Here is a 15,106-nt window from a genome sequence, read left to right as displayed (position 1 = left end):
GCTAACCATTGTATTGTTGCAGTTTGTCTCACTTTAGGAGGGGAAACCATGCACTGTTCTAACAGGCGTCCATGTCAGCCATATATAAGTTATTTAGTACAGGTGACCAAACATAATCCTGCTTCAATCCTACATTAGTTCTTCTAGGTTCAGTGAGGCGTCCAAGCGAACAGACAGAATTATTAGTATAAAGCAATTTTAAGAAATGGAGCAATGTACAGTCTATATTCCAATTCTCAAGCTTCCCCCAGAGTCGGATGTCGAGACACACTATCATAAGCGTGGGAGTAATCTACTTAACATAGATACAATTTCCTTCCTTTATGTAGATTTATGTCAGCTCCTAAGTAATAAAGGGCCCAGATATTATGAGCCGTGCTAAAACCATTTCTAAACCCCATTTGGATCTTGGGTAAGAGCCCCTTTTCCTCAATCCATATATTTGTTTCAGTACGAGATCCGCAAAGTTTACTGCTAGAATCCAACATTGCTAATCTATATGATTCTGGATTTGGTCGGTTTAGCTTTATAAAAAATGGAATTATTATGGATTTACCCCAACTATTGGGACGTAAGATTTTTAGCGAACAGGGCAGTCAATACCTGTGTCCAGTACTCTGGGTTATCTTTAAAAATCACATTGGCTAAACGATCAGGGACTTAGGCCCTAGTTCTTTTTAATTTATTAATAGCCGTTATTAGAGCCATCTCCTCAAAGCCATTTATATTTTTCTGTGATGTTTACTGAGATTCCACTTGTGGAGTAGAATAATTTGGCCTGTATATCGTCTGTATATTGGGTTATGGATTAGAGGGGATATTTTCTGTAGGTGTACCAGAATTTGCGACTGTCATTTGATCTGTACAATATGAAAAACAATTTCAAATTTGCATTGTAAGGATTAACTTTGTGGTTTCTCAGTTTTTATGAGTCTGCTGACAGACTATTGCTCTGTTTTTCTTTTGTCGTTAGTGCTGTATCTCGTTTTATATTTTGTACTGTTTTTCAGTATTTTTTCCTATTGCGTTTTTGTATGTCAAAAATGTCCAATCTTTGTTCTTTGTCATTTATTGATGAAATTGTATGTACTTGTTTAAAATCTCATCTCTTAATGCATTTTGTGCTTTCATGGTTTTAACCAAAATAAAGCAAATAAAAAAACACTCTCTGCTAATGCACTAGATGTTTAGGAGTCCCGATAAGCACCTCCTCCTGGGCGTGATCGACATTTGTGTGTATATATATATATATATATACAGGCATGGTAGAGCATCCAAAAGAGAAGATGTAGCATGGGCAACATTTTTTTTTTTTTTTTTTTTTTTTTTTTTTTTTTAACTTTAGGGTCCTATAGCATGCCTATTCTGGCTTGGCGTCTTCACAAGGAGTTTTAGAGGAGCCCAAAGTCAAACTGCGAAGCTGCCAATGGACCTCTGACACGGTCCAAGGTTAATGCAAGAAGTGCATCTGTGGGTCTCTGCTACGTCGAAGCACTGATCCTGGATGCTACCACTTTTGTCAGATCTCCAGGGGATGCAGAAGGCAACCGCTGGAGGAACGTCCTTGACCCTGTGACACACAATGACTGAGACAAGTGTTCCAAGAGTCTTGATTTCCTTGTGGTGGTTCTCCCTTTCCGGAGCCTCCCTGAGATCCATCCTATCACCATTAAGTGTGTATTGGGTGAAATGTCCTGCTTACCTTAGCACTTTCCAGGACTTGGTAAGGTCGGTGGAGGACAGGTCACTGGTTCTAGGCTATGTCCCCTTGGAACCTATGGGGTGTAGCAGCTTCCTACCACTACAAATATTCTGAATACTATTGCAGCTTTCTTTGTCCTAGACTCCCTATTAGTATGGAATCTCCTAGTGCTCATTCACCTGTGGTTCTGAAGACCCTTTTAGGACCCCTAAAATATCTGACCCTTACGAGATGGGAATGGACTTCTGAATCTAGCTACAAGCTACCTTACATGAGTATGGTCTAGCTATCGATACTTTTAACATCCTTTCACTGCATTATCATTTGCAGTCTATTGTGCAATGTCTGTACAGTCCTAAAGTAGTGAGCAACCCATAGTTGTATGTGTACAGAACTATTTTTACTTACCTTGTGCCTTGCTGTAATACATTGCAGCATTTATGTACTTGTATGCAGCTTCATATTTTACATTTTTGTAAGTGATAACTGTACAATTCCCTCTCCTTCCGTAATTCAGGGTGACTGCTCAGCTTTGCTACCAGCAAGAGTAGTTAAGTTAAACTCTGGCTGAGACAGTCCTGTTCTTTCAGGTTGGCTTCTCTATTGCCTTCCTCCGGAAGAAACTATGGAACATATCAGGATGAGTGAACGCTTACTGTATGATTTATTCTGATTCCTGCTGGCTCTTTTCCTCCATAGGCAAGAGATGACATTCTTAATGGATCCCACCCAGTCTCATTCGACAAGGCCTGCGAGTTTGCGGGTTACCAGTGCCAGATTCAGTTTGGAGACCACATTGAGCTGAAACACAAGCCTGGCTTTTTAGAGTAAGTATTGCTTATTTTCTTAATGCAGAAAGACCTTTGGAAGTTTAAACAAATGAAAAAGGTGGCACTCAACATTGATTGAGAACCACTCCTCTATATACTGTAGGCAATACATCTTGGTATTGGATCATTATGCTGTAGAGCTAGCCTACTTGAGCTTTTACACTATGTTGCGGTGGGAACTTTTCTGAAGGGTTTAATGGCTCAGACCCCTACTTGATTGTTTTTTTGCTAGCATGCGACTGTTGCTGGATTATATATGTTGGGAAAGATTTCTTTTGCAACATTCCTTCCATTGACATCAATGGAATCTCTAGGTAATTGCTGTGGCTTGCACCCCGTTTTAACATTTGGACATACAAAAGTCATTGTGCTTTTATTTCCCTTGCTCGACTTGCTTATGTTGAGGTAACTGGTCAGCGCTTATGGTTACCACTTTTTTCCCATGTGCAAGGTTCCTTTTATTTTCCTACAGTACACTTTACCTTAGAGTGAAGGGCTATGTAGTATCCTTTTTTCTTATTTTATTGTTTTTGTAGTAACATTTGTTAGCTTTTTGTGCCTAGTACAGGTTGGTGGCAGCGGTTTGAGTTTTGCCTTTTTTTTTGCTGTACTCAAGGTTTTTCTTTTTTGTACTGTATGCCCTTTTGAGTATCCTATACTAAACATTCTTCTGCCATGTAGTTTTCACCCTGTCCTTTGGGCATCTTTTTATGTAACCTTCTCATGTCTGTAGTTGCCACATAAGGCATTGTGACGTGTCATAGGATCTCGTTGCTTCTCTCCAGAGGGGGAACCCTACCCAGTGAGGCTAAGGAGGTGAGGCCTCTACCCATTAGCCCCTTAGGCGTGGTGGAAAGTGGGATATCACAGGGAGAGACTCACCTCATGGGGTATAAGGACTTCTGTTCCGCGAAGTAACTTCCTAACCCTCATGCACCCATAAGAACCCTAATGTCTGCCGAAAGTGCAACTGAAAATACGTGTTACTGTAACATTCCCTTAATTGAGACTTGACACCACTGCGACGAGGAAGAACAAGAGTGATGGCACAGTGTGTTCTCAAAGTAATAGGAAGAGGTGGCATCGAGGCAGCATGAACGGTACATTATGAAAACCACTAAAAGACTGATACTGCGCTGGGGTGGACCCAGTTGGGAGAAACACAAACTGCGAGTGAACCGAAGGGAGAAGCCAGCAAGGACCAGCAAAGCACGCAAAGTTCGAAACTGGGAACCTGTCAGCTGTGCAGAGAAGCTGGTACTCGGAAGAGAGGACGCCGAAGAGTGGAAGCAACAGAAGAATCACCTGAGCTGGCACAGAGCCGACTCACACCAGTGTCGAGGTGGTAGCGTGACGTCTGTGAGCTAGACCGCTAGGTTCAACAAGACTCTGTGACTGCCAGTCCCAGGCCTTCACGGAGCTGCGCAGGTGAACGAGAAGGAAGCTATGAGCAAACAACAAACCGCCTGCGACACAAGGAAGAACTGGACACGTGTTCTTGTTACCTTGTTTGTATCGGGAACTGTGGGAAACCTGGGTGGGGCAGGGGAGTACAGAGACTGGAAATTGCATCGGGAGGAATCTTCCTGGTCATAGTGATGATACAAGTAGGATTACAGAGGATCCTAGAGGACAAGAGCTATCTCGAAATAATTTTCATTATGTCGTAAGATGGGGGTGAATTGCTGGAACTGTAAAGCAAGCTTCAATGCATAAATTAGTTTTCAAAAATTGATTAGCAGAGTTTGCTAATAAAATATTTTTTGATTAGTAAACAGACCCATTTGATTAGCAATTTTGTACTAATATTGTTAATGACATGAAATGAGCAACAATACAGCAGTTTTGCGTACCGCTGACAGACATTAGTGAGAGGACTCAGGCCTTGCAAAATCTTCAGCTAGACCTGCAGGCCCGGTAACTTAGTCTACCTATTTATTGTTTATTTTTTATTTATTGCTTTACATAAACCTTTAAATATTACATCACATCATAAATTAATCACATTATCATAAGAGAATCAATTTTTCAATGAAGCAGAGTTCTTGTACACCATTTTTAGAGTTCCTCATCAATTGTCTCTCAGAGGAATGCTAATGCATAAATCTGTTTTTTGTTAGATTCATTAAAACATTCATGCCACTAAGCCTCTGAACTTAGTGATTGTCTGCTATCCAGTACAGGTCCCAAGATTTTTGTTCTTTGGGTTGTGAAGGCGTTGCAGAACAAGATTAAATGATTAATATTCTCCTCATGAGTGCCACAAAATCTACATTTGGAACTCAACTTTGCATACTTAGGCCATCACATGATCACTTCTTTGGTCTTAAACTGGTTTAGCCTAAATTTCATCAGTAGGTTTTTTTTTGTTTATTGGGAAATGATTCCAGATATTTATACAGAGTATTATATGCCTTTCCTTCTGCTGGCACATTCTTCATGAGTGAATAACTGAGTCTCTGTTTCTGTATTGGCCCATTAGTACCCGGCGTGCGCTGTACACCGGGAATACTACGTGTAGATTGGCTCTTTTCCGAGCCATACAACACAGTATTCCCATGTACGTTAGTGCGTCCCTGGTACTCTGTTCCCGGCGAGGGATGTGACAGCCCCTTAGCCAATGAGGAGGCTCGAAAAGGGGCAATCCCCGCTCCGAGACTCCCCATGGCTGGAGGCTGCCTTCGTTCCCCGCCGGGGACTCGGGTAAGTTTTTTTTTTTTCTTCTGCAAAGCCCCTTCCCCTCCCACCCAAACTATCCCCTCCCTGCCCTCCCAGCCCCACTTACCTTCTTTTTTTCTTCTTTTCTTGGGAGCAAACGTGCTGGAAATACTTCTGTTCCCAGCGCCTCCGCTCCCGATGGCCGCCATGGAAAGGGAAAACGGACTGCGTTTTCCCTTTCCCGACGGCCATTTATTTCACCTTCTAATGAGCCAGGGGTACTAATGGATATAAGACCCCGGCGGGCCAATACCGCCCACGGTAATGCCCCCAGCGCTTCATTAAGGCCCTTGCGTCGGGTCTTATTGCCACAATCATGTTCCCACAGTTTTTTCTTAACAGCATCTGGATTATTAATGAAGGTGTCATTGTCACTGCTTAAATGTTCAAGAATCTTTTGGCTGCATATTATCTACACTGACATTAGAGTTCGATAACTTATGCACATGCTCATGTAAAATCTCATATTGCGGCAGACCATTGGTCATAATTATTTTCCGAAAGATTGCGAAAGTATTCCAAATCTTTACGTTGATGAACAATAAGCCAAATTCATAACGAACAACTGCTGCAGGTATTCCTCTGAATATAATGAATGCTCTTGTGCAGAAGGTATTCTCCAGGGTGTCCCATCATGAAGCTGGACAACCCGAGGCATTTTCAGCACCAATGATCATAGCCGGCACCGCCTTTCTTGTTATAGAAGTAGTTGGTTGGTCTTGAGGAGAATTTTCCAAATTTGTTATTAATCACTGCGGCTTGCACTCATTTTGCCTTGGTTTTTTTCAACCCACATGTCATTTATACTTGTGTTAAGCCACATTCCCAGATATTTAGTATGTGCGACATTGCTCAAGATTTCTCCTCCTAATAGCCAGCTAAACTTTTTGCCTTTCTTTATGCAGTCTCTACTCAAATCCTGCAGGATTATTTTGTGTCACATATTCTAATGCACAAAAGTTTGTGCTGTAATCCAGTGGGGGCTTGATCCATCAGCACGAGATCGGCATTCAGCATCCAACTCAAAGCAGAGTCCTATATTTTAGGATCAAAGCCAGCGATGTCTTTAAAGGCATTACCAATGTTGGAAAGAAACGCATTGAAGATTTTTGAAGCAAGGGGGCAGCCCGGTTTAACTCCACAAAACGTTTTTATCGGTGCAGATAGCGTCCCGTTGGAGTATAATTAGTATGTTGATCTGTGTTTGTATGAAGATCCTTAACCATTTAAGTGCCAGGGCTTTTTGTGGTGATTTTGGTATGTGGCCATTCAATGCTCTGCCAAATTTGGCTCCTTTTTTTCCCACATTTAGGCGGGCCTCCTACAAACGGCTGCGTGAGGTACACCGCCCTCCATTTGGGGTGGGGGGGCCCCCAAAAATGGTGGGACTGGCCCCCCAGTGGGTGGGGCAGTAAGGTTTGGGCATCTCGCGCCAGATTGGTACACCAATGAGCCCCTCTGCACCAAGGCAAGTTTTGTAAACAAAGAAAAAAATGAAAAAGGTACACTACACTTTAGGGCGGGCTGAGGGGCACCCTAAACTGCCAGGTAATTTTCTAATGTAATGGGGGTGACCCTTTACCCCCACACCAAATGCAGGGTGGGCATCTCATGCAGCCCTCCCTGGGGTCAGATGCCCCTTTCTAGGAGCAGATATCCGCCCCCAGGGAGGGCTACAAGGGTTGCCCCCATTTCCCCTTGGGGTGAGGAGAGGGCCACCCCCCCTTTTCTGTAAAATATATCCCTAGTGGCTAGTGCCCCCCCAATCCCACCCAACATTCCCTTTTGTTGTTTTCATTTTTTTTGCCCTCTTCCCTGAGGGCAGATCAGCAATCCTTTGGGGGGCCTGCACACTAATTCCTGGTGGCCCTCCTCCCCACCCCCCAATTGGATGGGGGGGCACCTCATGTACTCCTGCCTTGGGGCATAAATCTGCCCCCAGGGATGGCTACAAGGGGTGGCCCCCCTTTCCACTTGGCGTGGGAGGGCCACCACCATTTCATGGGGGCAAAAGAATCCCAGGCACCCCACCCCCACCCCCGTTCTATTTTATTTTTTTATTTTTGCCCCATTCCCTGGGGGCAGGAGATCAGCCATCTGCCCCCAGGGTTGTGCACATGTGCCCCCATGCTTTGGGGGCCAGAGGGGGAGAGGGCTGATTACTTGAAGCAGCCCCCCCCCACGTCACAAACAAATACATGGTGGTCCAGTGGGTTGCTGGTCACGGATCGAGCGCTCTGCGCTGACCCATTTATTTGCTACATTTTTAATTTTTCATTTTCACCCCTGTGGGCAGTGATCTGCCTCCAGGGGTCTCCAGCGCTGTGGCCCCATGCTTTGGGGCCACAGGGGAAAGGGGGCCGCTTACCTAGTAAGCAGCCCCTCTCCCCCCTCCCCCCTCCCCCCGCGTCACAAACGGATCTCTATTGATCCGGTGACATTGCTGCTCACGGATCTGGCACCCGATCCGTGAGCAGATACACCACACAATGGGTATCGGTGGAAAGGGGAGAATCTTCCTGACTGGGGAAGTATTGCTTAAGCTATGGGGGCATTGTATTTGGAAGGCAAGGAATATGGGTACTGATTACATTTTTTCTTAATGTACTATATGCTAGAAAATATTTTCTTTTTGCTGCTTTCCCTCCATAGACATCGATGTAACCCCCAAAGCTTTGCTGTTTTGAACCCGACTGCCTTTTGGAGGCACTTAAAGCCTTTTTGCTTTACCTACCTTGCTAAACTAATCTATTTTGGGTGCTGATCGGTCCCTATGACTATCAGTGCAGGCGGACTCGGTGCTCAACTTTGGAATTTGTTTGTTTTAGCGCTGCACACACGATCTTACAGTAAAGTGTGGTAGGGATACTTTGTGTTCCTTTAACTCTGTCTATTGTAAGTCTGTGGTTACTTGCACGATGTGCCCAAGACTGACTGGTGGCAGTGTATATTTTTCTAAAGTGTATTACTTTCTTTATAGTCTAGCATGCACTTTTTGCATTTTACAGCATAATGCCTTTTAGAGTACCATATACTCATTTTGTGCCACAAGATTTCGACCTGTCCTTCGGCCATTTTATCTTTTGACTGTCTTCTTGTTCCGTCGGGGCCAGATTTGCCGAATGTGATGAGCCTTTTCCTCAGCAAGGCCTTCACTTACTTGGGCAAAACAGTGGTAGGTTTGTGGCCAGATGTAGGGGCTGGCACTGTCTGGCCCCAGGCCACACACTGGCTGAAGTCTGTTTCTGGGACGATGTGGTGGGTGAAGGCTCAAAATGATCTGGTACGACTCGGGCCTCGCCGCCCTGAAATGCAAGTGCAGAGCAGCTGAACGGAAATGGGGAGCTTCAGGTTCACCCTCTGACAAACTGGCCTGCCGCCTACTTCAAAGGCAATATAGGCTCTGCATCCTCTTAAAAACAATGGCAAAAAGTATACATTCAAGCCTGCATCTCCGCAGCACCTAACAAGGGCAACCTTTTTAAAATCTGCAAGGAGCTGGCCAATCCTACTGCAGTATCTTCCTCTACTACAACCACACAGGCCCTCTGCTCGGCCCTGGCCTCTCATTTCACCACAAAAACTCAGGACATCCTGTCCTCATGTCATATGCTCCCAATCCTCTACTTCTCAGGCCCTCCTTGGAGTCCCTTCTCCCCTCCACCTCCCCTCCTTCTCTTCTGCCTGTCACACCTGATTAGGTCTCCAGACAAGTCCGGCCTATGAAAGTCTCATCCAAACAGGTGTCGCCTTGCCCCTCCAGAACCATTAAGGACAACATTGTCTCTATCGCCCAATTTCTATTACTCCTTACCTCAGCAAATTCCTGGAGAAATTGACCATCTCCCAGCTAACCCTCCACGCTGATTCTTTTGGTTGTCTGCATGACAATCAGTCTGGCTTCAGAGCAGCCAGAGGCACGCAAACTGTTCCCCGTAACACCTGTGAAGATTTGCTCTCTAACCTCAACTCAAACTCTCCCTCTGTCCTCATCGACCTTTCTGCTGCTTTTTACACACTGAACCACAACATCTTTATCACCTGTCTCCGAGAAACCCTAGGGCATCGCGGATCAGGCTCTGGCATGGATATCAGCTTTCCTCTTGGACCGATTTCCCAGGTTGAACTTGGGTCCTTCCTCTCCTCTATCACACTCTCAACATGTGTTGTTCCCTAGGGATCTATCCTCTTGTCCTGATTTGTAAATGTCTATCTGGCTCGCTTAGCATACCTAATCTCTACCTTTTCTGCTAACTTTCAGTGTTATGCAGATGACGCGCAACTCTTTCAGGCTCCACTCAGCCTCCTTCTCCTCACTCATTCCTGACTCTGCTATTCAGGCATGGTGGGCCTCTAATGATCTCTGCCTTAATGCCAGTAAGACGGAGATCCTGCTCATTGGGACCCCTGCCCCCGCTTTCCCCTTTCACTCTGGCTGGCCGGCCGGCCGGCCTCCCTTGGGCCTGTGCCCTTACCCTCTTGTGAGGCAAAAAACCTTGGTCATGTTAGACTACACTCTCTCCACACCTCAGACATCTTCAGAAAGTACCATTTCGAACTGCACCTCCTCAGAGGTATTCTACCTTTTCTCACATTCACCCAGAAGCTCACTGTCTCCAGAGCCTTGGCTATTTGACTATTGCAACAGCTTCTTTCTCAATCTACCTAACTCTACACAACTCATCCAAAACAGGACTGCAAGACTTATCCTTGGCCTCAGGCCCAGGGTCCGCATCTATCCGGCTCTGAAATCCCGCCACTGGCTCCTGGTGACTGCAAGGATCCAAGTTCAAGACCTGCATTGTCCACAAGGCCTTCTCGGCCGGGGCAGTACTATTTACAACACTCTCTCTTCCTAAGTACCTTCCTTTCACAAGCCTCCGCTCATCTACTTCCAATTCTCTTCGAGTGAGTCTCTTCTCAAAGCAGAAACTGGGTTGTAGATCTTTCCTCTGCAGTTGCCTCCCTCTGGAATGGCTCCCTGCCACACTCTCCCTTGAGCCAGACCCCTTATGGTCCGGAAGATCATCAAATACCTTCCTTTTCTCCTTTTCCTTCTCTCTGCCACTCCCTGCTAACCTCCTTTTTGCTCTGCCTTCCCTCTGCTATGCTTCCCTTTCTCCTGCTCTATTTTGACTTGCTGCCTGGTGCTCCTCGGAGTCATATAAGGCACCTGCCTAGTCCCCTAGCACTTGCCTTCGGGCCCTCCTGCACTGGCACCTGGCCTTCCTTGCACTTCCGGGGCATGTTCCCCTTGGAGCCCCTACCTTCTTGCACTTAGCCCAGGGCACTGTGCCACTGGGCACACTTTGCCCCCTTCCTCTCCCCTGCACTTCTCGTATTGCCCGATCTAAATGATAGTAGGCCTAGTAAGATTGCTTGTCTTGTTCTCCCCCTCCCTGCCTGGTTGCGCCTTGAAACACTTAGGAGCATTATAACCGATCAATCAACTCCTTTCAGTTTGAATTGAGCCCATCCTTACCATTGTTGGGTTTGGGGGTGCTTCCAGCTCGAATCCAGGGTAAAAACGCCTGCAGCCGTTCGGCAGGTCATTGTTGGAGCCAAGACCACTTCTAATAGGAGCATTTGTTGAGACTTGATTGTCGTGAAGATTAGAGTGGCCTTGGTCCCAAGTACCACACAGGGAGTAATAAAATGACACACTATGCGATCCTTGAGGCCACAGGTGGGAGATGCAGGAACGCCGGAACCACGTAGCACTGGAAACCCCAAGGCCGCTCTAAGGCAAACAATTAGTAGTACAAACAATCACAGCGACAGTATGCAGAATGGACTAGTAACGTCCAGGAAGAAGCTTACCGAAGTGTAGTAGTAAGGTCGCTGCTAACCACACAGGAGCCTGAGATGTAGCTATGTGGAGGCGCCTGAGCAGCACCTTCAGATGATGGTAATGGTGACTTTGGATGATGATCGGAGTAGGCACCAGTTGCTGAGCCCACCTGCAGTTGTTGACGTGGAAGATTTCGTGATTGAGGTGAAGCAATCCAGGGAAGAACCAAAAGAAGTCTGGTATGAAAGTCCTGAGGTCAAAACAGCCAGTAATCCACAAAAAGAAAACCCCAAATCCGAAGGGTAAGCCAAAAGAAGTCTGAAGTCCGTAGTTCGAGGTCTGAGTTCGATTAATCCAGGAATCAAGATAGTAGAGCAAAACACCAAACAGTCGCAAAGAAAAGCTGTGAAGCGATGTGTGTTCGCGGGAACTCTACTTTTATACCTTTTGTTTCACAGTCACGTGATCGGGAACTCCTTGTCACATGATCCGGAAGCAAACGTGAATGCCTGACTCTGCCTGACCCAATGCGCCACGGCAATTGCCAATGTAGAAATGGATACAACTGGGATCAAATGTGACTTCTGCTGTGATGTAAGGTATGTACCCCAAGCTGCTCACGCGGCCCCCGTCCTACATGTGATGTTGGGATTGGACAGGTTGCAGGACGTGCTGCGGGGAATTTATCGGGCATGACCGCATTCCACTGAAGACCCCAAACTCGTTGCCAACCAGCATTGCCTTTACCAGTCCTCCAGTCCTGGCAAAGCCCTGCTCCTATGTTGATCCTCAGAAGGCCTTAATCGATGCTTCGAACTCTGGACTGGTGGGAAAAATCCGACTCGATTTCTCCCCCTACCCGCTTTAGGATCCTGCCCATGGAAGGCTTTGGAAGCAACCCGGAACCGTGGTGTGGCTTTCTCATGGGCTACATTGCTGCATTGGTAGTTTTCCCAAATTCGGCCTTTGTACGCCGCAGACCCTTGACTTTTAGCAAGCGCATCACTATTAAACTGTATCATTATAAGGTATGTTTAAACTCCTTTCTGCTTACATATTACTTCTCAAGTTGGTGTATTACTTTCTTTTATTCACTTTTCTATACTACAGTGTTCTATTACGGATATAACTTAACAAGTGAAGTATTGATGGTCTGTATCCACAGCACACCAACAGTGAATGTGCATATATTGGTAGTGTTTAATGCTTTACTTCACTGTTCTTAATTAAGATTTGTCCAAAATAGAATTGTATTTTGTATACATTCTTCCTAATATGTAATATGAGTGCTCTGTTGTTGCTTAACTGAACACTTCACCACTCTCATACTCTTGAAGTCTAAGCCTTACTGCTCGGTCACACTACCCAGATGTGTGTGTAGATGTTTGAGCCCTCCCCTCTTCTGCAGAATAGGGTGGCCTCTCAGAATTTGACCACAGGGCTCATTCTGGAAACCCATCTTAAGAGGTTATTCAACTTCAAGGATTTCAACGGTTTCTTTTACTGTTTTTCAGGTGCAAAATGTGGGGGAACCCACATTGAGGTCACCAACTGTATACATCTGTGTAGGTAGTGTTTCAGTGATAAATGCTTTATCATATCAAAATGCTTTTGATATGATATTTTATTTGTAACGCGCTCATACATAGGTGTTTCATATCGTTTCCTCATTACGTCTGTGTTGGTCTTATTGGAGAACTCTTTTGGGTTGACCGTTCTACTACACCACCCTCCTAGCCCCTGAGGTCTGACCTACTGCCTAGTCTGCATTACCTTGAGTTAGTTACTCTAGTAATTGACTGGGGTGGCAACTTGGAATCCTCCCACAGGGCTGGTTGTGAAATTTCATCTCGACAGTGCTTAAAGGTGGGGGGAGAGCCTTGACTAGTTATGTAACTTAGACCGTCAAGATAGTGATGAAATGACCCATCTTTGAAGGTGCCTTGTTACACATTCATCCTAGTTACGAAGAAAGTCTGTCACTACGTATCTTAAATGGTGGCACTCATGTGACAATCAGCCATATATTAAAGACCATCCCCTTGGGAGGGAAGGTTTCAACAAGGTTTGATGAAATAGAATCCCCACAAGGCAAGTTGGGGATTGAGTGCAGTGAGCAGTGCTGTAGAACATCATTACTTATGTGGCCTTCCTGATATCTTGTAGTACATCTCGTATGATCTTCTACCTCTATGATTAGGGCTGATGGGACTTTTAGTCCTAAACATATTAATAGTCCAACCATTCCGTATGCGGTGCAAAAATATCCTTTATCCTCCAGTTTCTGAAGTGCTGGTTGTTATGCCTGGAAATATTGCTTTTGTATTCACCCAAGTAATGTATTTTCCTTAAAGGTAGAACTGTTAAGAGTATTTGACTATTAATGCATCCTCCTGCAGGCTTCACAAAATCCACTCTACCACTAGCATTATTGAATGCTTCGGCCAAGTAACATTTTAACGGTAGTCTATCCTGAGGATGTCTCTTTTGAAATGTGTGTATGCACTAATTGCAATGTCCGCAACTGCCATCTCGATGGCAACACTGCACCAAGTTATTCAATGCTTTTGAAGCTTGTTGTTGAACGGGGTCAGGGAGTGGGGTTTTGTAGCATCTCTGGTGTGGATGTGTACTGAGCAACAAGGAGTCTGCCTGCCTAGGGATCGGCCTGCTTCTGATTTCTTTAGGATTTCTCACTCTTATCGAGGGCAAGACAGTTCTTATCCAAGACAGACCACTACACCAGCATGTACTATGTCAACAAGCAGGGGGGAACCCAGATCCCCTCCGCTGTGAAACCTAGCGGTCAGCATGTGGGAATGGCTCTGGAGAAAGTCATTTAACGCATGGGTGTCAACCTCCTGGGGGAATTCAACCTGGATGGAAGCAGACAGATTCAGCAGACTGGGGACGGACAGTTGCGAGTGGCATTTGAAAGACCTGGTACTGAAGGAGATCTTCCTCAGGTGGATCTTTATGCCTCCCGGGACAACAGGAAATGCCAACAGCTCGCCTCCTGGCAGGGGGCAGGGCTCTGGCTCCCTGGGCTACACATTCCAGATCTAATGTAACGACAGGATGGCATATGCCTTCTCACCCACACCCCTAGTCCACAGGGTGATATGCAAGATAAAGGAATTCCGGCACCTGAACATCATTTTGATAGCTCCCTGGTGGCCGGCAAGATGTGGTTCTCAGAGCTCCTCAGCCTTTCGGACATACCAACCATTCACCTACCGCTGGGCTCAGCTCCTCTCCTGGCCCAGCAGGGGGCAGGGTACCTCAGCCTGCTCCTCACAAGCTAGCACTTGCAGCGTGGTTCCTGAGCATGTCATGCTGAAACAATTAAGCCTATCCCAGGCTAACCTAGAGATCATCCAGGGTGCTAGAAGCAAGGCTACTAGGAGCCAATATAAGAGGTAATGGTCTAGATTCTGTCATTGGGCCGACTCTAGGGAGATCAACCCTCTTAAGTGCACCTTAGACAACATGCTCTCCTTTTCAGCACACCTTGTCCACTCCGGTGTGCCAGTGGATATATACTGCACCTAACATGCCGCACCCATCTGGCAACAATAGGGGCTCTTCTCCAACCCGGTGGTCAAGCGACATCTGGCAGGCCTCTACAGGCTTTACCTGCCTATAAAGAAGCCACACCTAGTGTGGGACCTTAATGTTGTGTTGGGTGCCGTGGCGCACACATCTTTTGAGCCTGTGGCATCCGGGGACATCCGGCTGGTCACCATAAAGACAGCTCTGCTCGTGGGCTTCGCCTCAGCTTGCAGAGTCAGCTATATCCAGGGACAAGACTGTCCTGCGGACGCACCCAGCGTTCCTACCCAAGGTGACCACCTCCTATCTCAACGAGGAAGTAGTTTTACCCCCTTTCTTCGCTGACCCCCAAGGACGAGCCTCAGAGGGTCTTGCACCGCCTGTAGTCCAGACGCGTGCTGAAATACTACCTGGACAGAATCAATGGCTTCTGCAAGTCGAACGCCCTGTTTGTCTCTTTCGGTGGGTCAAGGCCCGGTTATCAGGGCTCCATAGCAAGGTGGATGATTGCGG

At 46.1% G+C, this 15,106-nt stretch overlaps 1 protein-coding gene across 2 annotated transcripts in view; it reads left to right on the top strand.

The window, feature by feature from the left end:
- The window catches only part of TLN1 (talin 1), a 1,223,782-nt gene that overhangs the window by 526,258 nt on the left and 682,418 nt on the right, over positions 1-15,106 (top strand). For both annotated transcript variants that reach the window (XM_069626724.1, XM_069626725.1), the window contains exon 8: positions 2,402-2,529. In XM_069626724.1, coding sequence (XP_069482825.1) covers positions 2,402-2,529 — 128 coding nt within the window. The remainder of the gene's footprint in view (positions 1-2,401; positions 2,530-15,106) is intronic.

The sequence above is a fragment of the Ambystoma mexicanum genome, chromosome 6p, assembly GCF_040938575.1.
Source record: "Ambystoma mexicanum isolate Mex_15411 chromosome 6p, UKY_AmexF1_1, whole genome shotgun sequence".
In the NCBI taxonomy this organism is placed as follows: Eukaryota; Metazoa; Chordata; class Amphibia; order Caudata; family Ambystomatidae; genus Ambystoma; species Ambystoma mexicanum.
The sequence above is the reverse complement of the archived record's forward strand: the minus strand, read 5'-3'. Positions and strand labels throughout refer to the sequence as shown.